The sequence below is a fragment of the Ailuropoda melanoleuca genome, chromosome 7 (genome assembly GCF_002007445.2).
Source record: "Ailuropoda melanoleuca isolate Jingjing chromosome 7, ASM200744v2, whole genome shotgun sequence".
Classification (NCBI taxonomy): Eukaryota; Metazoa; Chordata; class Mammalia; order Carnivora; family Ursidae; genus Ailuropoda; species Ailuropoda melanoleuca.
The window spans coordinates 27,784,382-27,808,427 of NC_048224.1; the positions used below are offsets into that span (position 1 = coordinate 27,784,382).

General features: G+C 47.5%; 1 protein-coding gene across 1 annotated transcript in view; it reads left to right on the forward strand.

Annotated features, from left to right (window-relative positions):
• CCDC180 (coiled-coil domain containing 180) overlaps positions 1 to 24,046 on the forward strand; it is a 67,975-nt gene that overhangs the window by 38,482 nt on the left and 5,447 nt on the right. Inside the window, exons 27-39 of the mRNA XM_034664157.1 lie at positions 2,193 to 2,291; positions 4,287 to 4,406; positions 5,970 to 6,142; positions 6,428 to 6,483; positions 6,602 to 6,680; positions 8,143 to 8,367; positions 13,878 to 13,944; positions 14,753 to 14,894; positions 17,793 to 17,953; positions 18,487 to 18,624; positions 19,125 to 19,236; positions 21,945 to 22,050; positions 22,818 to 22,953. Coding sequence (XP_034520048.1) covers positions 2,193 to 2,291; positions 4,287 to 4,406; positions 5,970 to 6,142; positions 6,428 to 6,483; positions 6,602 to 6,680; positions 8,143 to 8,367; positions 13,878 to 13,944; positions 14,753 to 14,894; positions 17,793 to 17,953; positions 18,487 to 18,624; positions 19,125 to 19,236; positions 21,945 to 22,050; positions 22,818 to 22,953 — 1,614 coding nt within the window. The remainder of the gene's footprint in view (positions 1 to 2,192; positions 2,292 to 4,286; positions 4,407 to 5,969; positions 6,143 to 6,427; positions 6,484 to 6,601; positions 6,681 to 8,142; positions 8,368 to 13,877; positions 13,945 to 14,752; positions 14,895 to 17,792; positions 17,954 to 18,486; positions 18,625 to 19,124; positions 19,237 to 21,944; positions 22,051 to 22,817; positions 22,954 to 24,046) is intronic.

The following is a 24,046-nucleotide window of genomic DNA, read 5'->3' on the forward strand; positions in this document are numbered from 1 at the left end:
AAGCAAGCCTGAGAAAGAAGAGCAAAGCATCACAATTCCTTATTTCAAACTATACTACAAAGCTATAATAACCAAAATACTATGGTACTGGCATAAAAATAGACACATAGACCAATGGAACAAAATGAAAAGTTCAGAAATAAATTCTCACATATACAGTCAACTAATACTTGACAAGGAAGTTAAGAATACTCAATGGGGAAAGGATAGTGTCTTCAATAAATAGTGTTTGGAAAACTCCATAACCACATGCAGAAGAATGAAATTGAACCCCTATCTTACACCATGCACAAAAATTAACCCAAAACGGATTAAAGTCCTAAACGGAAGACCCAAAACCATAAAACTCTGGGAAGAAAACATGAGGAAAAAACTCCTTGACATTAGTCTTAGCAGTGATTTTGTGGATGTAACACCAAAAGCACAAACAACAAAAGCAAAAATTAACAAGTGGGACTCCATCACATTGAATAGCTTCTGCACAGCAAAAGAAACAAGATGAAAAGATAACCTATGGAATAGGAGAAAATATTTGCAAATAATATATCTGATAAGAGGTTAATATCCAAAATATATAAAGAACTCGTATAACTCAATAGCAAAAGAAGCAAACAATCTTATTTTAAAATGGGCAGAGGAACTGAATAGACATTAAAAAAAAAAGAGACATACGTATAGCCAACAGGTACATGAAAAGGTGCTCAACATCACTCATCATCAGGGAAAGAAATCACAATGACAATGAGGTATCACCTTACACTTGTCAGAATGGCTATTATCAAAAAGACAAGAGATAATAACTGATGGCAAGGGTATGGAGAAAAAAGAACCCTTGTGCACTGTTGGTGGGAATCTGAACGTGTAGCCACTGTGGCAATCCCATTTTGGGGTATATATCCAAAGGAAATGAAAATATTGTCTTGAAGAGATATCTGCACTCCCATGTTCATTGCAGCATTATTCGCAATAGCTGAGGTGTGGAAACAGGCAGAGTGTCTGTCAACAGATGCATGGATAAAGAAGATGTATGTATATACAATGGAACATTATTCGACCATGAAAAGGAAGGAAATCCTACTATTTGTGACAACATGTATGGACCTTGAGGGCATTATGCATAGTGAAATAAGTCAGAGAGAGAAAGACAAATACTGTATGATCTCACTTACATGTGGAATCTGAAAAAGCCAAACTCACAGAAACAGAGAGTAGAATGGTGGTTACCAGGGACTGAGGGGTATGGGAAATGTGGAGATGAGGGTCAATGGGTAAAAACTCAGTTATAAGACAAATAGGTTCTGGGGATCTAATGTGCAGCATGGTATTATAGTTAAAAATACTACATTGTATACTTCAAATGTGCTAAGAGAGTAGATCTTAAATGTTTTCATCACAAAAAAGAAATGGCAATTATTTATTGTGGTGGAGGTATCAGTTAACGTTATGGTGATAATTATTTTGCAATATATAAGTGTATCAAATCAACACGTCGTATAACTTAAACTTACCGTTATATGTCAATAATATCTCAATAAAGCCAGGAGTGACTTTGACTTATTTTTAAGCTTTTTTTTAATATATGGAAAGATTTCATATGTATTTTATATATATATATGCACAAAGAACAAAACTGGCCTCTTGCTATTTATACAATTTTTTAAGCGTTATAATCTTTAAAGATTCTTTCAAAAGCACTACTGTGATGGCTTCCCTCTCCTGAATGTGTTGCCATTTTTACTTAGCCATTCCCTCTTGGAGGAACATTTGGTAGATTTCTCTTATTATTATCCCAGTGGTATTATAAACACCCTTGCACAGGAAACTCTGATTATGTCCATAGAGTACCTCCCCCGGGACACAGCATGAATGTTTTAAGGTTCCTTATGTTTTCCAGGTGGCTTATACAGACAACCCTCCCCAGTAGGACAATGCCCTCAACCACTACTGTGGGTTGTCGATTTTATTTCTAAACCTTATCTTTTTGAGGGTAAAAAACAAAACAAAACAAAAAAGGCTTTTACATTTGCATTGATCTATTGCTGAAATCTTTAATTTCTGATAACATTGTGCATTCCCCCCCATTTCATTTTCCCGATACTGAATTCATCTTTCAGATAATATATTTTACTGAACATTTTCCTGATCAAAATAAGTATTCTAGAAACAAATCACATAACCTCTGGTTTTTCTAGGTCGCAAAATCCAATTTGCAAACAGATGGATTAAATTCTTCTCTGGAACAGCTCCAAAGGAAAGTAGAAATGTGTCAAAACTCAAAGGGAGATAAAAAAGTAAGTATTCAGTATTTGCTAAGCTATGAATAGTAAAGATGCATTACACAAGAATTATAAACTGGAAGTAAATTTACATCTGTCATCAAGATTCCTCCAGCTCCAGAGGGGCCTCTGAGCCTTCCTAATTAACCCATGCTTTATTCGATGGAATTAAGGAAGAAAAGAAAACACAGCCACCTGCTCCAGCCCCCAGCCCCTCCCAGGCAGGCTTGTACAGTCCAGTGAGTGTGGGGCTTCCAACTGACCTCACTCCCACTCCGACGTCACCAGGCATCCCTCCCTGTAATCGGAACTCAGCCCTAGATGAAAAATAGAAGCCGGACTCTGCCCTCTGAATAACCACTTTTTTGTTTGATTTTTCATTTGCTTGGTTTGTGATCATTGCACGTACACTGGTGACTTCTGTTTTCTACGTATAAACTGTGAAAAGTCTGAATGAGAGCAATATGGATCAGCATAGCGGGTCTCTGCGTGTTTGTGTTGTTTACTTGCTTGTTTTCCCCCACAAGCACACATCTCTATGTCCTGTTCCACATTCATCCTGGCCTCCCTGAGCAATGTTTTCTCAACTGCTCAGCCAGGCACTCGAGAACCAGATGTCTCAGCTGGAGGTTTCTTGAGTGGGACGCTCCTTCCTCACCAAGCTCTGGCTTTTCTCTTCCACTTCAGTGACTGAGTTGAGGCTTTATTTTTGTCAACACCGAGAGGACATTTAGTTTTTTTGCATAGTAACACATGCATCTTGAAGAAAGTTCAAACATCCACAAAGCACAGAGTGAATACACGTCCCTCATCTTATTCTCATTGTTTGCAGAGCCCCCAGTGACCTCTGTACTTTCATGCAGTAATTTCTGCACATTCCCGGAGAACATGGGGAAAGCAGGTTAATCTGAAGTGACCCCTTCAACGGACCCTCTAGGGACAGCTCTGCCTCTCCAGAGCAGACACATTTGCTCTTCCGCATTTCCTCACCTCCCCAAACCCCTAACTGTCCCCACCTGGTGGTGTCAGGGTGTTGGACACGGTGCCTGGGGCTTGCACAGCCTCCTGGCCAGGTCAGGGGAGCATGAACTTGGGTGGGCAGGCAATCGTGTGTTGACGGAGGGGACTGGTTGGCTATTTCTGCAAAGCAGTGATCAGGAGATGGGAACAATGCATTGGATGCATGGTGAAGGCAGTGGGGACCAGGGACAGATGTGGCCAGGGTCACGTGCTCAGTGCCGTGCGCAAAGAGGGGCTCCTGGCTGCTGTGTGCAGAAAGACAGGGAGGGAGGGAAGGATAAGGCAGGGTGTCATGACTGAGGCAGAGAGAACAGTGGCCTGGACAAGGTGCCAGCAGAGACACCTGATTCCAGAGTTGAGTGGCAGGGGAATGGTTAGGACTCAGAGTGCGCCGGAAATGAAGGAAGCAGAAGAGGCCAATGCACCTCCTGGCCTGGGTTGTCTACAGAGGTCAGGGAATGATTCAGGGGACCAAGTGGGAGGACTGCCGAGTGATGTGTGAGATGCATGGTGAAGGTGAACATCCTTCCAGGTGCTTCCCTGCGCACCCAGGAGCATGGTCTGTGGGATTGCTGCTAGAGGGTGATGTGTATCTGACCTTATTAGGTCACCTTCCAGAAAGGCTGTGGTCATTTCACTCCTATACAATCTGGTCATCTGGGGCCAAACATTTCCTTCTAAGAGTGTCAGAGCTAGAAGAGATCCCAGGGAACATTCTGGGTCCCCACCATACAGATGAGGAAACCAAGTTGAGCAAATTTAAATGATTTGTGCAGAATGAACCCATAAAACCAGGACTAGAATTCCTGATGCCCCATCATTGAAGGATTTGCTGCCCCAGCACAGCTGCCCAAGAGAGTCGGCCAGCATTCCCCTCTCTCTTGGAGCCCTTCCTGCAAGTGGGGGGCCTCCATAGAACTGAGAGGCCTGCAGTTCAGATGGAGGTAACTGGCCGTCTTGCAGCTGCTTCTTGTGGCTTTCTTCCCCTAGATGGTGACCTCGGAAGATCTCCTTGGCTTCATCCAGACTTGGAAAGAAAAACTGAGCCAGAGGATTCAGTACCTCAATTGCAGGCTGGACACAGTGTCCGTAACTCAAGTGGTCTTTACCGTAAGGAACACACAGTAAGGGAAGGGGCTGGGCAGTGGGGAAGGGTGGGGGAGCCGTCTGGGCTCCTAGGAGACCCACAGGGCTCAGCAGAGCCTAAGGGAAGAGGAAGCTCCCAGGCCCCCGTTGGACATCAGGCCTACTGGGATGCCTTGGAAAGACTATAGGCTATGCAGTCAGATCTGGGTTCAAATCCCAGACAGGTCACTTCCCTGCCGTGGTCTCTCAGAAGACCCCTCACCTCTTGACACCACCTCCTCATCTCCACCAGGACCTTCAGCTTACCCCACCCACAGGCTCTCAGGCAAGCCTTACCTCTCAGCCTCTTCCTTCCTACCCACACCCATGAGCAACCACTGGCTTCTCTCCACCCCACGTCTCCTTGCCCACCTGGGTGCCCTTTCCCTCTCACTTCCCCTCATGATCTACTCCCTGAGCTGCAGCCAGACCTAACACTGGAGGAGGTCATTCTGACTGTGTCACTCTCCTGCCCTTAGGGTGAAATCCAGACCCTTGGACTAGGCCTTCACAGCAGCCTCCTCAGTCTGCCCTCCATGTCCTCTTCATTCCTCGCCCCCACTCCCACACCAAAGCCATGACTTAACCCCTGGGGCTTCTCTCACAGACCCTAGGGTGAGGTCTCCATTTTAGGGTCTGTCTCTCTAGACTGTGTGCCCCAAAAAGGCAGAGTTTGCATCACCCTCACCCCATACTCAGCCTCACACACCAGGCTTTGAATGCCTGAGGCACTCAACCAACTTCCAGAGGGAGTGTCGCAGAACCAACGTGGGCATAAGTGGACACCCTGCAAGTTCTGTTCTGGCCACCTTCTCACTGCTGTGTTTTGATCCAGCACTTGCTTCTATGGGGAGGCTCTTCAGACCATGCCACCAATACTAAGCCTCCATCACATCACCAGCACTGTGCCCTTCCAGATGGAACTAGGGAGTCCAGCTGGGGTCCTTCCCTGCTGACACGAGACTTGAATAAGATAGGCAACAGCCTAACTAAGCACTCCCTGTGGGTCACCACTCCTACCCTTTCTCTAAGATCCAACTTGTGGGGGTTGTTGGCCACTCATTTGTGTACACTTTCATTCACTCCTCTCTTTCAAGAACAGTGCCCGGGCATATCTACAGGCTCGCCTTATAAGTCCATGACCCTTTGTCTCATGGAAGACTCTAGAACTTCTTCACAGCAGTGGTCCCAGTTTTGACCATTTATTTGTAGAAGCGCATATTAAACGTTTGTCTCTCTGACTAGACTGTATGCTCCATAAAGACAAGGGTCACATGTTACCTCTCTACACTGTGTCCCAGGCCCCAGGCAGCACCTTGCAGAAAGCAGGAAACATTTTGAAAGCCAACATGCACAGGTAAATGCATTCATGCATGCATGACTCTAAAGGAGATATGACCATTACCGTTTTTTAGAAGGAAAATCGAGGCTCGGAGAATCAGGCAGCTGGCCTCCAGCTGCAGGCCCTGGGAACACGAACCCAGCCTGCCTGCATCCCTGGCACTGAGGCTGGGCCCACCCACTCAGGTCCTTCTTTTGGGCCTCTAGGATAGTGTCATGACCGACCTGGAGGTGGAGAGTGACATCATGGTGACTTCAGAGGCCCTTGAAGAGGAGGCCAAGATTGACTTGGTCACCCCTGAGTCCTTTGCGCAGCCAAGCCGCACGGGGAAGCCCATGATTGAAGACCCAGCTGTGGAAGTGGTCAAGAGGATCCTGCAGTGAGTGGCCATGGGGTGTACAACAAGGCTCTGCCACCATAGCTCATGGCCCTGAGCTTTCAGGGACCATCTGTGGGGCCCCACACACGAGGTTCCCACCCCTGTCAGCCTGTGACTTTGTGTAAGGGCTTCTCCTCTCGAGCCTCAGTTTCCTCCTCTGAAATGGGGCTCATAATAGGACTAATACACATGGTATTGTGGCTAACTGGGATGGTACCAAGTGCCTGGCCTGAGTTGTCCTCATGGTCACTGGGGAAAAGCTCATATCCTTTCCTTTGGTTTCAGACTTCCCGATGAAAAATGCTCAACCCAGCAGTGTGACAAAGACCGGTCCCAGACAGGTAGAGGCCAAGAGGCCTGTGGGTCTCAGGGCACTGGCGATTGGGGAGTCGTTGTTGTCACCTGGCCCATCTTCACCTTGGGTCCTCTGTTCTTGTCCTGGGCACTCATCACCCAAAGGCCTGAAGCGACACCAGAACCGGGGGGAACACTTCGTGAGAAAAGCCTTGTCCAGTGCCAGTGCCACTTCAACAGGAAGGTAGGGAGCCTGGGCTATGCAGGATCTCCCTTCCCAGGTGCCTTCCCGAACTCCCCAGACATAGGCCAGAGACCACCCCGTTGCTTCACCAGACTGTCTTCAGAAGGTACCGCCTATGCTCACAGTTCCGAGACCCCAAGGGACCCAGTGAGAGGTTGGTTCTGAAGCTGGCTTTAGTCAGGTCTGTGCTCTTTTCTGCTGAGTGACATGGCTCACACGGGCCTCCCACCTTGAGAAGCCATCTGGATGTTTGGTGGTTTTCCACGGTGACAGCTGGTGGATCGCAGCCCTCCTCCCGTACCCATCATCCTGGTAAAAAAAAAAAAAAAAGAGGGACATTGGAGATGGTTTCCCTTGCAGGAGGAATCCTAGACCTCTGCATCCTGGTCCTGCACTCTGCCCACTATGCCCGCATCGGGCTCGTTAGAGTCAGGACTCAGTGAGTGTGGGTCCCACTGTCCCCCGACACTGATTTTATAGAAGGCAAGTAACAGAGCCAGTGGCTGAACTGACTTCTGGGTTCTCTGCGATCCCACATTTATATGATTTAATTCCTGGTTTTTAGGGAGCCAGTAGTGAGGAAATTCCTGCTTTGCATATCTCCATGGAGTCCTTTGGAACATGAATGCCATCTGCAATGTGGAAATAAACCTAAGACCATGCAAATGAGAAAAGCAAAGCCTACTTATTTGGAGCATGGTACAGCAAGGGGGTCAGCCATCATCGCTTACATTTTAGAAGAGACTCAAAGGCAGGCAAGGGAGTGAAAAGGCTGCATGGTGGAGGAAGGGAGGCCTTTAGGTGTGCCTCTGTTGAGGCTGTTGACATGGGGAAGCTGGAGGTAGGCCAGCTAGCAGCAGGCATTCGATGTGATTATTTAGGGCTGCGTGTTTGGCTTTCTCTGGTTGGTCCTAAGTTGGAAGCAGGGACAAAATTTAGGGAAGCTGTCAGTTAGTAATCAAGTCCTAACCTTTTGGAGTGGATTGTTATGGGAGTTATTGTTTAGCATTTTGGATTGCCACGAGAGAGAACAATATGGCTTCCTGCAAGTCTGACCTGTACCAGGCTGGCTTCCCGAGTTGTTTATGGTAGACAAGGAGTTGGTTTCCTGGGCAGGTTGCTGCAGGGCCTGGGTCAGAGCTCTGGACTGATGTACAGTCCAGCTCTTGTCCATTTGTATATTCAGTCTCTCAGTGCTTACAAAATGCAGTTCATGTTGCTAGGGCTGTCTGATGTTGCATGGGACATATTCACACTAAACATTATTCTCTGCTTCTGTGAAATTCAAGTTTAACTAGGCATAGTACATTTTTATTTGAAAAGCACCTCAACCTGTTTTTCTTTGGATCCTCACCACAGAGAAGCAAGGATACACAATTTCTGGCCCTTTGCCTCCTCTCAGGGACCTTGGGTGGGTTTTAGTGATGAGGACTTCACCCCTACAATAAGGTTGTCTCCACAGCAGATGGGGAGTAGGGAAGTATCTTGAAGGATTCAGCCCCAGACACGGGAGTCACAGTGTCCTACAGGCAGGCCCAGAGGCTCCAGCCCCAGGACACCTGCCCGTCTACTCCAGCCTCCAGAGCACTGACTCACCTATGTCTCACAGCATTACACGGTACTCCAGGCCCAACCGAATGGACAGAAAGTACCAGGTGCTTGGGGAGAGGCCACCACCGCCAGCTGAGTAAGTTGTACCTTATCCTTGAACTCCATTTTAACCCATTGTCTCAGTCAGGGGGTGGCTAAACCCAAAACAGCTGGGGGGAAAGTAAGAAATGGGGAGCATATCAGGAGAGGTAGGTGAGGGGATAGGTAAGGTCAAGGTCAGTGTGTCTCACCCCATTTCACCTAAATTCATTGAGAGACATTTTCACCAAGATTTGTCATTTTCCAAGCTAAGCTTTTTGGGGTAGCAGGGCAGCATAGCCCTTTTACGTTTGGGGTTTGTTTCTGGGTTTTTTTTTTTTCTTCAATTTTTTAATGCCTCACCTCCCCCACTCCTCTTTTCCTTTTTTAAAAAAATTTTTTATTATTATGTTCAATTAGCCAATATATAGTACATCATTAGTTTTTGATATAATGTTCAACCCTCTTTTCCTTTATTTTACTTTCTTTGATTAAAACAAACTCAGTTCCACTTAATATGGCTACATTTCAAACAAGCAAGATTTCAACGTCAGAAGATTGGGGGCCCTCTGAGAAAGTCAAGATTTACAATGGATGCACACATACCCCTTAATCAGGGAACTTGCCATCACAGCACCCCTACTTACCAGTCTTTTCACCTCACTGGTCTTATCTCTGGGGTTTTGTGAACTTGGCAAAAATGGGTGGCTTTCACTTCAGGTGGCCCAGAAGTTGGGTCCAAGTCAGCAGCTAGATGCTCCCTTGTCCCCCACACAGAGAGACATTCCTTATCATCAAAACCTTGACTCTCTCTTTCAACTTTGTATAGTTCTGTCATTTTATCACATGTGTGTATTCACATAACCATCACCACAATCAAGAACCAGAACTGTGCCATCACCACCAACCGTTCGGTCACTCCTGCTATCCCTTTCTAGCCATACCTACTACCCCTCTCCTTCACCCTCCCTAACCCCAAGCAAGCTCTAGTCTGTTTTCCATCCCTATCATTTTGTCACTCCAAGAATGTCATATAAATGGTCTTATACAGTGTATGACCTTTTCAGAGTGGCTTTTTGCACTCAACGTAATGCCCTTGAGATCCACCCAAGTTGTCACGTATCAATATTTCATCCCTTTGTATTGCTTATACAAGTTAGCCACCATATGGAAGCACCATGGTGTTTTAGTGGTGGGGAAAAAGAAAGATCACAGGCTAAACAGAAAAAATAATAAATAAATTGAGCATTTATGAAATCTCTGAAAGGGGAGAGACTTTCCTGGCCTAGTTCAGTGGTGAATTGGTCAGAAAACGGAATCAGACTGATGATGTTTTGAGCCCCACCCTGGGACCTCTCGGCTAAGCGGCTTCTCTCCAAGCCTGCATCTTCGCTGCGCACTGCGGGTACAAGACAGTTCTCCTCTTGGAGCTGTGGCGAGGAGCCAGCAAGTCACCGACAGGCTTCCCATGAGTGTACAGGATCGTCACACCAAGAAACACTAGATGAAATCACAAAGAAAAAGATGGAATTTTTTTTGGCAAATTTTTTTTAAACTCCTCTCAGGTAAACTGCAATTAAAAGTTAGATAACAACCAGCCAAGGCACAATAGTGGTATATAAGGCCAACAAAGGAAAAATTAGCTCCTCTCCTTGCCCACCCTCCCCCAGCAAATTGCTAAGGAAATTTCCAGCACTCAGTAGGGTAAGGGGAGAATTGGAAGAGACCACACGCAAGGAGAAAAAGTTAGAAACAAACATATGGAGAAAACACTAATTCTTACTGGAATACAAACAAATGAAAGGGGAAGAAATCCTTTCCATATTTTGCCTGAGGTTCACCAATATGTAAATAGATTTTAGAGGAAGTTCCCAGTTTATCAAGGGAGGGTGCAGATGGTCCCTCCCAGGCACTGCCAGTGTGAGGTGTTAAGGGAAAATCATTCTGATCCTTGTTAAAACAATAAGGAAGACTTTATGCAGGACCATTGTAATAGGCGTCAAGACTGTTCCAGTAGGGGAGAGGTGGGGCTCAACTCAGAATGCAATAAGGACAAGAGAAGATCTATAGCCAATGTGCAGAACAAGGGGGTCAGTGGATGGAAAATTCAAGGGAAGTGGGATTCTTGCTAAGCCTACTTAGCGGGATTCTTGCTGCAGGCAGGCCATGGTGATCAGATAGCGGAGGTGATCTGATATCAGGGTGGGGGTTGTTCTAAACTTACTTAACAGTATTCTTGCTTACATAGGACCCAGCAGGCTAAAAACAGTGCCCAAGTATGAGGTCCAGGCAAGAAGTAGGCTCAGAAGAGCCTGTCTAAAGTTTGGTCAAGCAGAGGGTCATGGTCAGTCCCTCCTCTTATTCAAGGAAAGAAGAGACATTCTTCTTTCCTTTGAACAATATAAGTTCATTTCTCATTCAGTCAGCTTTTGTTCCTTCAAGACCAGCTGAACCATCTGTTGAGACTCGGTAGTAGGGTAGCCAGTTAAGCTTTCTAGATGTTGTCCTGAAACATCCTGAGTGGCCCACACAGGAGCAGCTCCAGGCATTACGGTTGCCCCTCATCCAGCGTCAGCTTCCTGGACTTCGTTAGATTTTGGAGGGAAAGCCAGCTATAAACGACAGAAAGTCTCAATAAGGAACCAGGCAGCCAGGCTTAGTTCTCAGTGGCATCAAGTCAGCAGGTGGGAGAGAATTTGGAGACATTAATTAGGGGAGTTGTGGCCAGATATTGAAGGAAACCAGAAGAACTGAGCATTTGGTAAGGACTGACAAACTGTGTAAGATAGCAAGATCCCAGTCCAGTTTACAGGTAGGTTACAAAATCTCAAAGACAGTGAATAGGACTAGAATCTTCTAACCCACAAGAATGTGCTATAGTTTTCCACTGAGGCATAAAAATTCTATCACCCCTCTTTCTGATGCTTGCCTACAAAACAAGCCTGATCTCTTTAGATTTGGCCTGATTCTTTTTTTTTTTTTTGCAGTTTTTTTTAATTATTATGTTCAATTAGCCAGCATATAGTGATTCTTTATGTAAATGCAGCAAGAATGGTAATTGACCACATAGATCTCTTTAAGTTTGTGTTGCTGGAACTCTTCATTAAGAATTTCAGATTAAACTTTCAAAAGCCTTTTGAGGCTTGGAAGCCCGGCCAGCGTTTACCTGCAATCCCTCTAGATTTAGGTGAAACCCTCTCTTCTGAGGCCCCCACAGTATCCTAAGGTTCCTAGGCTTGCCAGGAAGGGGTCTTCCTCCCTCACCTGTAAGTCTGAAAACCCCGTAAGCCAGGTACAGGCTGCTTTTCCCAGGAGAGCTTTGTAAGCATTGGCCCCATAAAGTGGATCTTGGTTCCTTAAAATTGTCTGGTCATATCTGATTCTATGTGTCCTTCTCCATATGACATTCCAGTCAAAGCCTTGGTCATATATCAGCTCTTCCAGTTATGCTCCTTTATAAGGAGGATAGATTCTTACTGAACTCCTGTGAATAATTGTATTGCCATGAAAATAAGTATACTCGATAAGAGTTTTTTATTTCTGGGGTGCATGTGAGTGGCTGAAACACTCAACCTGTTTCCAATTAGCCCTTTTTCCTTTTCAGTCTCAGGTATTTGTTTTTAGGGTTCCCTGACCCCACAAGAGCCCTGAGAGGGATGGGAGGCTTAGAGTTCAAGGGAATGTGGGAGCTGAGGATGGGAGTGGGAAGGGAAATGTTTTGCAGAGTGGACAGAGGTGAGGCTTGGGGGGGCGTGGAGAGGTTGAAGGGTACCAGGAATCTGAAGGGGAGATGGAGGTGGTGAGAGAAGGAAGTCAAGGAGCAGAGGTGAGGGGAAGGCAGAGGGCTTAGATGGGCCAGTCTGGGGGAGACGTGAAGTTTCCCAGAGAAGCCGCTGAGCTTTCACATTATTCTTATTTTTTTTAAAAGATTTTATTTATTTATTCGACAGAGATAGAGACAGCCAGCGAGAGAGGGAACACAAGCAGGGGGAGTGGGTGAGGAAGAAGCAGGCTCATAGCGGAGGAGCCCGATGTGGGGCTCGATCCCATAACGCCGGGATCACGCCCTGAGCCGAAGGCAGACGCTTAACCGCTGTGCGACCCAGGCACCCCTCACATTATTCTTAATCAAATCATGCCAGTGGCATGAATCACACAGCAGAATACTGTTTGGGAAGGGATGGTGAAGAGATACAAAGGAGCCCATCTAACGCTTGGCCAAGAAGAGAGTTTTTGTCATGACCAACAGCAAAAGATCTTTCCAGAAAGCAGTTTGGGAAGGTAGTAAAGGCCATAAAATTATGCCTTTGTGCAACTCCTTGGGCGTCTCTCCCAAGGAAACCATTCTATCAAGAAGAGAGAACTCGCACAAAGATACACCATGCAATTCTTTTTATTCCAGTTAAAAATGGGAAAACCTAACATTCCAAAAATAGGAGATTGCAAACCATGGTGCTTCCATACTCGGTGGTGTTACACAGCCATTTAAAAAGATATCTTAATGTGGGAAAACACTTACCGAGTGAACAGAATGTAAAATATACATGAACCTAATTCCAAACTGATTTTAAAAGCAGCAGAAGGAAATATCATAAAATGTTGGCCTTCATTTTTTTCCTTTGCTTTTCAGTCCATTTGTAATTTTCTTTAATTATGATGAGTGAATTTTCAAGTGAAACATCAAGTGACCAATATGCATATATTTTAGAAATTGGCCAACATGTGTGTATAACAGTCGCTGCATCACTTAACAGAAATTGTGACAAATTAAGTGTTCCACAGCTAGATACAGTTCTAAGACACCTGTCCCTTATTTCACTCTTACCATAGAGAAGGTTGACCTAACTGGACAGGAATATCCAATGGATCTGTGCAGATATGTTTAATAGAGCCCCCGTGTGCGCACAATCAGCCCATCGGCCAGAGGTTCCACAAGGAGGATGTTTGCTCCTACAGGAATTCTTGCTCATTTGATTAATTTCTATAAGAAATCATTCTTTCTTCTTTCAACCAGTCCCAAGGCACTGACAAGTGCAGACACTGCAGTGGGACTGGGGGTTCCATGGTGAGCAAAAGTAGACACAACAGTCTGTGCCCAGGTGGGCTTTACCATTTTCTGGGAGAGATAGAGGTTAATCAGCCAGTCACGCAAATCAATCCCAAATCCCCCCATGGGGAGTTGTAGGGCTGAGGACCACTCTGAGAGCATGGGAATAAGATGGTCAGGAATTGCCACCAAGCTGGGATCTGAGGAAGAACAGTAGCAAATGTGACCAATTAACAGTGTTCTCGGGGGGAAGAATCAGTGTGCAAAGGTCCTGGGGCAGGAGCAAGGGGCAATGAGGCCAAAAGAAAATAGACTCTTGGAAGGGGCCAAACCCAGCTTGTCATATAGAAGAGGGATTAAACTAGACAAATAGAAATATTAGGTGAGAACACACCTGGGCATCCCATCCAATTCTGGCTGGGCCACTGCACGCTCAGAATGTTCTGTCCATTTGGTTTTGTCCACACCATTTGGTGTGATTAGACAAGGCCCCTCAGGGATCTGTTTTTTGTGTGTTGCAGGGATTTTAAAGGGATCATCTTGACCCTCCTCTGGGAGAGCAATGAGCATCTGTTGAACGTTATAGAGGTGAGGGCCACCACACACAGACCTCTGCCTGTCCCTTGGCCGGCTGTGGGCCACACGTCAGCAGCTGTCTCTGCCTCTTACGTTCTGCTGATGGCCTTGTGGGTAAAACTGAGGAAAGGGGATTCCAGTTCCCATGACCACGGCTACCCAGCTTCTGTCACCTCATGTGGTGTTTTCCTAGAAATTAAACCTCATTCATTCATTTACCCATTTATTGAGCCACTAGACATTTCCTGGACACTGTGTGTCAGATACTGGGTGGGTCAAGAGGAACAAGCCCTGTCTCTGTCCCTGGGAGGCCAGCACCCCACAGACGGGCAACAGACATGATGGCCCCACAGGGAGACGGGTGGGACTGCTGCAACAGGGACCTAGGGGGCCTCCAATGGGAGCTACCCAGTGCCCAGTTCCAGCACACCCCACACGGGGGTGTCTCTGTGTGTTCCTGTCAGCCTCCCACTGGACTGCAAATCCTTCAGAACAGGGGCTCTGAGTCTTCCCTACTTGTGGCCCTTGGCCTAGTACCCAGCTTGGCACTTCATAGAATGCATCATAGAAAGCTCTCAACCTAGTCATTGGAATAAGATTCCATTTGGGTCTTGAAGGACAGATAGAGTTTTGCTGTTCGGTCACGTATGCCTTGTGACTGAAATAACAGCAGTGGTGACAAGGGCAGCTGGGGAGGAAGAGCGTGGCTGGCAGTGGTGCCATCAGGAGAAAGGGCTAGGCGGTGTGGAGAACAAGGTGGAGGTTGCAGGAGCGCCGTGATTGCTCCAGAGCCCGTGGTGATGGTCAACCTCTCCTGCAGGAGTTCTACCGCAGAGAGAAGCGCTCCATCACCAGGCCCGACTGCATGTACGAAAACTTTGATCAGTGCGCCGAGAACATTTGCAAGAAGATCCTGGAGTACCACATGCAGACAGACGAGTACCACAACTCCTGCCTCATAGGTGGGTGTGGACGGCAGGCGGGAGGGCAGGTCAGGGACGACAGAGCAGAGCCTGGGCCTCACAGCCCGGAGGACGCCTTCCTGACCTGGAGGTCCCCGGGGGAGGCACAGGAGCTGCCCTGTGAAAAGCCGAAAGCTTCGCATGAGGTAAAAGCGTTGATCGGATTTAACTGGGAGAAACAACAATGCTGAAAAAGATCACTTTTCTTGAGCGATCTGGTGATGTGCATCACTAGGAATATTGTGTTCGTTGCACAGGTGATTTGGAAAGCTTTATTGAGAGACTCATGTATCATAACATTCGCCCATGTAAAGTGTACAATTCAATGGATTTTAGCACATCCACGGAGTTGGGCAACCATCACTGTTGTCAGTTTTAGGTCCCCTGTCCCTCCGTCATTGCCCCAGCCCTCAGCACCATTCAGCGACTTTCTTCGTCTATAGATTTTCCTATTCCGGGCTTGCATATGAATGGATCCGTGTACTGCGTGGTCTTCTGGGACTGGCTTCTTTCAGGTGGCACTAGTTCCTTCCTTCCCACGGCTGATTCCTATTCCACCATGTGCGCGCTCCACGGTTTGTTTACACGTTCATGGGGAGACATTCGGTGGTTTCCATCTTTGGCTGCTGAGAAGAATGCTGCCACACACGTTCACACACGCCTTTGTGTGGACGTACGTTTTCATTTCTCTTGGATGGATATAACTAGGAGTGAAATGGCTGGGTCCCATGCTAACTCTGTATTTGACTGTTTGAAGAAAACTTTCCATGGGTGTTTGTGAAGTGCCAACGGTATGCCTGGCCTGTGCTGGGCTCTGATGACCCCGATAGACACAGCCTCCCAGAGAGTAGGGACATGAAGACAGGCAGGCAGAATACATTGCGCCATTCACATTTATTTTAACGGCATAAAAGTAGCTGTGAAAACACACCTAGAGCCCACCTTTGCACATCTCTCCACATTCCTCCGCATCTTTGTTTGTAGCCATGCGTGTTGTATGCAGTTGTAAGTCCTAATTATTCCTGCCTCTAGGGCAGCAAACCTGATGGCCCATCAGAGGCCTGCTTGTTGGTTGAGGGGCAGCATGGGTAGAAGAGGGAGAGGATTAGGGGCAGCCAGACCTAGGTCAAGACCCAGCGCTGCCATCTCCCCACCTTATGACCTTGACCAAGTCACCTCACTTCTGTGAGCCTCAGTTTCCTTGTTGGTTCATTGGAGCTTAAGACACACTCACCATGCAAGGCTTTTCTGAGGATTAAGCCGCCGCAGAGACCGGCCACATCCAGGGAAAATCATCCGCGGTGGGTCTCGCTGCTCTTACTGTACAGGGACTGGAACTCAAACTGTTTCTCTAGCTTAGAATTTCCCCACAGGAGCTCTGGGATCCCATCTTCTATGACCTTCCTCAAAAGAAAGGTTCTGTGGTCAAATGGTTTTGGGAAATGCTGCAGATTATATCCCGCTCTGCAAGAGTCACATTTCCCATTAAATGGAGACTTCCATTTCCTACAGCGTGGGAGTCCAGTATCCTGACCAACTCCCCCACTGAAACCATTTAAAAGAATCAGATATAATATTTTTGTGATAAAGTCTTTTAAATGTACTGATGAGCTAGCATAAAGTAAGAAACACACAAGGTCCGCAAACTGGGTAAAAAGAGGAACTCCAAGAGAGAAATTGAAGAGTAACACATTGCATGAAGGCCTTTGCTGACTCCCAGGTGAACTTGAGCCTTTGTTTTCATGGCCTCCAGGGTCTTGGGAACAGGAGACAAAGCCCCAGACTACCCAAGGTAGGAAGTCTGGAAGGACACAAGCCACAGAAAAGTGGGCCCCCACAGGGCTCCAGCTGCAGAGTAGGGTGAATGAGACAGAAACTCAAGTCCTCCTCCCCACTCCGGCTCCACTACCAGCACCAGCGACTAGAAAGAAATGGTCTTATTAAAAACTCTGCTGCTGGGTAAAGCAGAAGGAAAACTCCAACAAGAATCCATAACTATAAAACAGGCTTTGTGCTTGAATTCAACTCTGTTTTTGTGGATCATCCAAAACACTTCCAGCTGATAATTAAGCTTAAAACGATCTGGGGTTAGTGGTGCCTAGATGCTTATCTGGAAGAGACACACAAATCCTCTCTAGAAAAAACCTGCTTTCAGTTCCGACCTCTAAGGATTCTCACAAAGCAAATGCCTAGAATAAAAGCTCATGGTAAAAAACAGACAAACCACACACACACACACACACACACACACACACACACACACGGGAAAGGGGCCGCTTAAGCGTGAGGCAGCAGAATGAGGTCAGTAAAGACTTCGGGTATTGAACATATCAGACACAGACTATAAAATCATGTATTTATTAGAATTAATTAGAAAAGGATACTGGAAACATGAGTAAGGAGTGAGAGACTATTAAAATGACCAGGTAGATAGAAAAGAGAACCTTGAGATAGTTGAAGTTTTAAAATTATGATTTTACTATCAAAGAAAATATCTAAAATGCAAAGCAGAAAAACATAGAGATGACAATCTGGGAGAGAGGTAAAGGGATATGGTTGAGAAGATTGGTCTACTTAGGGGTCTAGAGGGACGGAAGGGGACTAGAGTCAAGCAGTTTTTCAAGGGATAACAGATGAGACAGACTCCTCAAGACTCGCTGCACTTTTCATGAGCTGGGAAGTCCTGCAGAGTGTTGAAGAGAAGTCCTTTGAATTTGCTTAATCCAGTATTTTCTATACTGCTCTGACCACCGGACTCCTGATGAGGTAGCTGTTGCCATGTTGTAGACCAGGTCTTTCTTTTTGGGACACTGTTTTGGGACTTTGTGGAAGTGATCACTTCAGCACCTTGGCTGTGTTCTGTCCCCTCCCTTACCCCCCCACCTCCAATTCCTATAGAATTACGGGCCCAGATGAGGAGATTTGAGGAGCTGCTGCCCCAGGTGTGCTGGCTGGTGATGGAGAACTTCAAGGAACACCACTGGAAAAGATTCTGTGCCTCTGCTGAAGAGATCCGGGGACAGTTTCAGAATTATCAGGAGAAGCTGGAGCAAAGGAAGGTGGGGGCCCCAAGACCAGCCCTTCCTCTCCAGGACCAAGGGCCCTGAGAGCTCAGAGGTGGAAGCAGGGCATAGGCAGTACTGGTCAGGCTGGGGTTGTCAGATGGGAGCTGAGGGGCACAGGGCACTGGAGAAATGCTTTCTTCATAGAAGGTGTTCAATGAACCTCTTTTCGGATTTACTGGGTGGGTTTGCTGTTTCTGTGGGAGTGTGGTCATTGACATCCACAACGACAGTCTACCTGGTCCTTAGAGGCATAGGACATGGATGCCATTGATTTTATTGGACTAAGGCCCTGGTTGTGCTGAGGCAGCTGCTCAGCTCTCCCATCCCCCTCAGCATCAGCTCCAGCCATGCCCCATCTTGCCTTCTCTGCCTCTCCTCCGCCCATCCATGGCCCTTCACACACCTGGGTCAGAGCACACATCATTCTGGCCATGGCCATTATTAGCAGAGGACATGGGCCAATGATGTTTTGGTCCTGACCTAGAGACCAGGTCACCCCCACTGATTTCTGGATTGTTTGATTGAAGGATGAAAATGCCCAGAAGCTCCGTCCAAATCTCGGACATCCTGCACATTTCCAAGAAATGGAGTCTCTGTGTCAAGTGGAAGAGAAAAGGCAGAATGATTTAGACACTGTAATTGTGGCAACCAAGGAGAAGCTCGAGGTCAGTGGTGCCTTGGACTCCCAGGTCTGGGTGCTGAGGGCTGCACTGCCCCCAGAGAGAGCCGTCTCCTGCCCCGACTGACAATCCAGCAACAGTGCTGAGCGTGGTCCCTAGCTGGCACCCTGGCAGAAGAGGGGCATGGAAATCGGCAGGTGTTATAAGGTTGGCTGGTCATTATGGGCTGGCTTAATGTGCATCTTTTGATTTCTAAATTAATTAACTCTAAAATTACTAATGAGAACTTCTTTTTTTGAGATCCATGTCAGTTTATTTCTCTGTAGTGGGTATCCCTTGGCCACTTCTGAATCATTTCCTATCTTCAAGCCCAGTTAGCTCTTGGGAGAGGCCTCTTGGCTGAGGACCAGATGCCCCCTACCTTGGACATAGCCAACACATAGCTTTGGTCTCATCTCACCTGCCGGCTCCCCAAGTCCTCCCTCAGCCTACCTTTGGAGGCAGGTTCCTCTCCCTGCCACACCAGGCTGCCCGTGTTTCTCCAGGAATTCACCAGGAAGCACGGCCAGTTTTTCATAGCCAGCTTGGCCACCTTCACCGAGAAGTTCCTGCTGCAGTTGGATGAAGTGGTCACCATTGACGATGTCCAGGTTGCAAGTAAGTGGTACCACCAGCCTGTGCCTGGGCCCCAGGGGGTAGGTAGGTGGAGCGTGATGGGCCAGGGGCAGCTGCTTTTCCCCAATCCCACCAGAATGAAAACAGATTCTCCACCAAGAGGACTGATGGATTTTTGTTTTCATTGAAAGTAAGATTTTTTTTTAATTAAAAAAGCAAATCTCCAATGAGTCAAAAATTATGTGTAAAAAAATAAAACCCTAATAGTAAATATTTTCATAATCTTGAGATATGGGCAGCTTTCCTAAGTATGAGATGAGAGCCAGAAGCCATTAAGGAAATGGCTGGCACGCTACTATGGCCAAAAAAAAACTAAAGAAAAATGTCAAGAAATTGAAAGACAAACCACAAACTAGACAGATGTTCCTCACAACCTACAGGTCAGAAAAAGACCTAACATCCCTGTGGTATAGGTTAAGTTTGTAAAAAGAGACAAAGAACAAACACATGAAGTTCACAAGAGAAGCAATTCACACGGCCAGGAAGTGTAAAAATGCCTGACCTTGCCCATGGTGGCGAATAATGAGAATGTAAACATTATTAAGATACCATTTCTCACCACCAGCCTGGTAAGGTTTCCAAAGTTAGTGACAACCAGCCCTGGTGAGGATGTCAGAAAGCCCAAGCACCACAGAGACCCTTGGAGAAGTGAACATCAATATCACCGTCTTCAAGAACTCTCTGTTGGTACCTTTCAAAATTCGGAACGTGTGTACCTTTGACCCAGTGGTTCTAACCCTAGGAATTTATCCAACAGAAATGCTTGCATCATTTTTCAAAGATAACTTTAAAAAAAAAGATTTTTATTTATTTATTTGACAGAGAGAGAGAGCACACAGGGGAATGGGCAGGGGGAGAGGGAGAAGCAGGCTCTCCACTGAGCAGGGAGCCCGATGTGGCGCCGGATCCCAGGACCCTGGAATCATGACCTGAGCTGAAGGCAGACGCTTAACTGACTGAGCCACCCAGGCGTCCCATCAAAGATACCTTTTCAAGCATATTCAATACGGCACCGTTTGAGATTGCAGAGAATTGGAAACGACACTAACATGCACGTAACAGGGGGGTGGATCAGTAAATTATGGTCTGGAGGTACCAGTGCAGATCGTGCAGCTGTTAAAGTGGGTGCAGTGGGTCTCCACGTGCCAGTGTGGAAAGGTAGGAGGGAATACTGTTATGGGAAAAAACAAGGTGACGATTGGTACTTATCTATGATACCATTTTTTTAATTGCGTATGTGATATAAACATATATATACTCACAAATATGTAGATGAATCTGTGTGAGACAGACAGAGACAGAGGGAGACGTAGGGAGAGACAGAGCCAGAGCCTGAGGGACAGATACCAGACAGTTGACAATGATCACCTCTGGTGGGTGGAACGGTGAGAAACTGCGAAAATTGTTTCTTTTCCCCTGTTAGGTGATGTTCAAATTTTTTATATTGTATGTATTAGTTTTATAACTATATAAAGATGTGAGTCATATAGTAAATGTTACCCATTTATCCCTAACTTAGTGAGTAATTAAAATATATTGTTTTTATTTTAAAAAGTTTTTTTATAAGGACAATACATTTTTATAGGAAAATTAAAAACTCAGTATCAGTTGCAAAGGAAGTGAAGAACACAGTCTTTCCACCCAGAATGAAGTGCCCTTACCATTTGCTGTCCATCCTTCTAGGCCTTTCCTTTGGGGCACAGGCCTGAGTATGTGTGTGGGGGGTGGGTGGTTACACGGTATGTGCTCTTTTATAACTTAATTCACCCTCAGGGGGACGTTGGCCAAGCCAGTCCATCATCTTCTTGGGCGTTTTCTTAATTAGTCCCCTGCTGTTGAACATTGGGCCATTTCCAGTTTTTCACTCCTGTGCTTGTGCTGATGGGGGCATCAGCATCCTTATATTTCCATTCTGGGGTAATAGGTTCCTAGAAGTGGACTTTTTGGATCAACTTGTGTACGCATGTTGAGGCACTGGTCATTTTCCCATTCTGGAGGTTTCTCTGTCCAGTGAGAGCCTTGTTTGGGAAGCAGGGCCCGCAGATGCACTAGAGATGAGGGAGGACGGGCAGAGCAGCCGGCTGGGAAGGCACTCTAGGTACCTTGGAAGGAGCCATGGAGCTGGGGAGACCCGCCCCAGGGAGGCCCCAGGGAGGCCTTTCCTGCTGTAACTCGGGCTTGGGACCCAAGCATCCTGGCAGATCAGGGCTGCCCCTGCCTGCTAGCTTTCACGCCACTGGTGTGGCCCTGTCAGGAAAGCACATGAAAGGAGAGGTCAGTGAGCCGGACATCAGAGGGACAACTTTGAATGTGTTTGCCCCAGGGGTAGTTGTTCGTTCAGAACCCATTTGAGCTACTATAAACCAAAGCTTATCTGGAGGCTCATGGAAGCTGTGCAAATGTCAGAGCATCGTGCTCTGGGCTTTGGAGCTGGGAAGAGCACCTAAACCATACTCCCATCACTCAGCCAGGCCCCCCGCCCACCACCACGGGCTGCACCCCCTCCACCCAGGCCTACAGATTTGCTGCTTTCAACTTCTCTGTGGGATCAGGCTCCGTGTCCCCCTGGAGGCTCCAAATGGGGAGGAGAGGAGCAAGCCCTCATCCCCCCAAATGTAAGGAAGGGGAGAAATCCCCTCGATCTCGCCTGTGCGTGAGGCCATGGTCATAACCTGTCTTTTGCCTGCCAGGGATGGAGTCCCCCAAACAGAAAACATCAATCCTCATACGGAGGAAACTTGCTAAGCTTTCCCTGAAGGAAGAAAGTGAGAAGCCCCTGATTGAACGGGGGAGCAGGTAAGAGCCAAGAGCATCGAGGAATATCAGCCATGATGGTGTTTGCTGGAGCACGGGGCAGTGGTATGGTTAGGGGCACCGGGAAGCCTTGGAAAGGCAGTATGTTCTAAGTCTCAGTTTCCTCACCTGAGAAATGGGCATGGAGGCCCACCTTCTATGATATTATAAAGAGAAAGTTAAACAAGATCTTCCTTAGAGTGCCCCTGGCACATAGCAAGAACTCATCAGCTTTTAGTTTCCTTGCTAAGGACCCACAGAGGGACCTGCAAAGAAAGAGAGGCCCATCCAAGTATGGGGCACATTCTCGAGTCGCTGGTGGCACTGTGAACCACTGCACGAGAGCTGTCAAAGTGCTTGTTCCCTGGGCCCCAAGGATGTGGTTCTGGAAGAAGTTAAGGCAGTGACTTGCCCAGCCCAGTAGGAAGAATGGGCCGGGAATTGGTCCCTGCTGCCTGACCAGCCCCCTGCTGAGGAAACGGGCCTGGCAAAGGGAGACAACTAGCGGTGTGGCATTCCTCCCCGCCCCCTCCATGCACAACCCAAGACCATCTATGCACACGGATTTAAACAGCATGAAAATACGAAAAAGAACTTGAAGAAGCTTAACGTTAAATGCTTAGGAGGGTTTTCCTTTTAATGAAGACATTTCAAACATGATCTTTAAAAAAAAAAAAGATATGCTTGACTCTTCCAGCAGGACTGGAGGGTGCACATCTGTAACGATGACGACAAGCCCATCTGACTTCGACGTGTGTGTGTATTTGTAGGAAGTGGCCAGGAATCAAACCCACCGAAGTCACCATCCAAAATAAGATTCTCCTCCTGAAAACACCATCCATCACCACGACCAAAACGACCCTGGGCCACCTGGCAGCCGTGGAAGCCCGAGATGCTGTCTACCTGGTGAGCAGAGAGGCCGGATATGGGCAGGCAGGTCCCAGGGAGCACGGGGCGGCTCAGTTTGGCTGCATTGGGAAGAGGGGAGCTTCCCCACACAGGGCCCCGAGGTTTGGCCCATGGAGCGGATGACCCATGTCGGGGTGCTCTGGAGCACAGTGTCAACACTCAAGATCTCAGGCCCCAGGACGAGATCTGCGGGTCATGTGCAGTCCCAGTGATAGCGTGGGTCTGAGGGCATGAGCCCCAGTGCTGGGGGAACCCCGCTGAGGGACACCCCACTCAGACCGGGGTGGGGAAGGAGGACCTTCTGGAGGAACAGCTGAGTCAGAGCGAGGGGACAGCGTGGTCAGAGGCAGAAGCCACGGGAGCAGTAGGTGGCAGTGGGTGGAACGGCCAGCAGTTACTGAGCACCTCCTGTAGCTTCTCGCCTCAGCCTGAGGCATCTCACTGATGCCTCATGTTTACCCCGTGAGGAAAGTAGAAGTGTCCCCGTTACTGATGAGGACACTGAGGCTTCTAGGAATATGCCTCCTCGTGCCACTTAAGTGGCAAAGGCAGGATTTGAACTGAGTGCCTGAGACACCCATGGGGCCTGCCTGAAGAGGAGGCTACACCCAGATGCTACCTGTGGGAGCTTTGGTCCTGGTGCCCAGAGAGAAACATGGTCCTGCCCATGAAAAAGATAGGCTGATCCCCACCCCACCCCCCAGGCTCTTCGCTGGCCACCACAACAAGCCCCAGGGACAGAGGACAACTCTGTTGAGTTCAGTAAGGGCTCAAGGCCTAGAGGGATCAGCCTTCCAAGGAAGCCGAGAGCCCTGAGCTCCAAGGAGGCCACAGTGCAGGTTGGCAGTTAGGAACGAGTGCAGAGTCCAGAGTCAGGGAGACGGTCCTAGTCCCCACTCAGCATCTTTCTAGCTGGGTGACCCCAGGCAAGGTGTTGAGCCTCAGTTTCCCCATTTGTAAAACGAGGGAAACAACTGGACCTGCCTGATGGGTGGCTGGGCAGATTACATGCAGGATGATCTGTGGAATTCTTGCCAGTGCCTGGAGTAGGTTAAAAGCTACCTGGCAGTGAGTTACAGCATTCCTATAG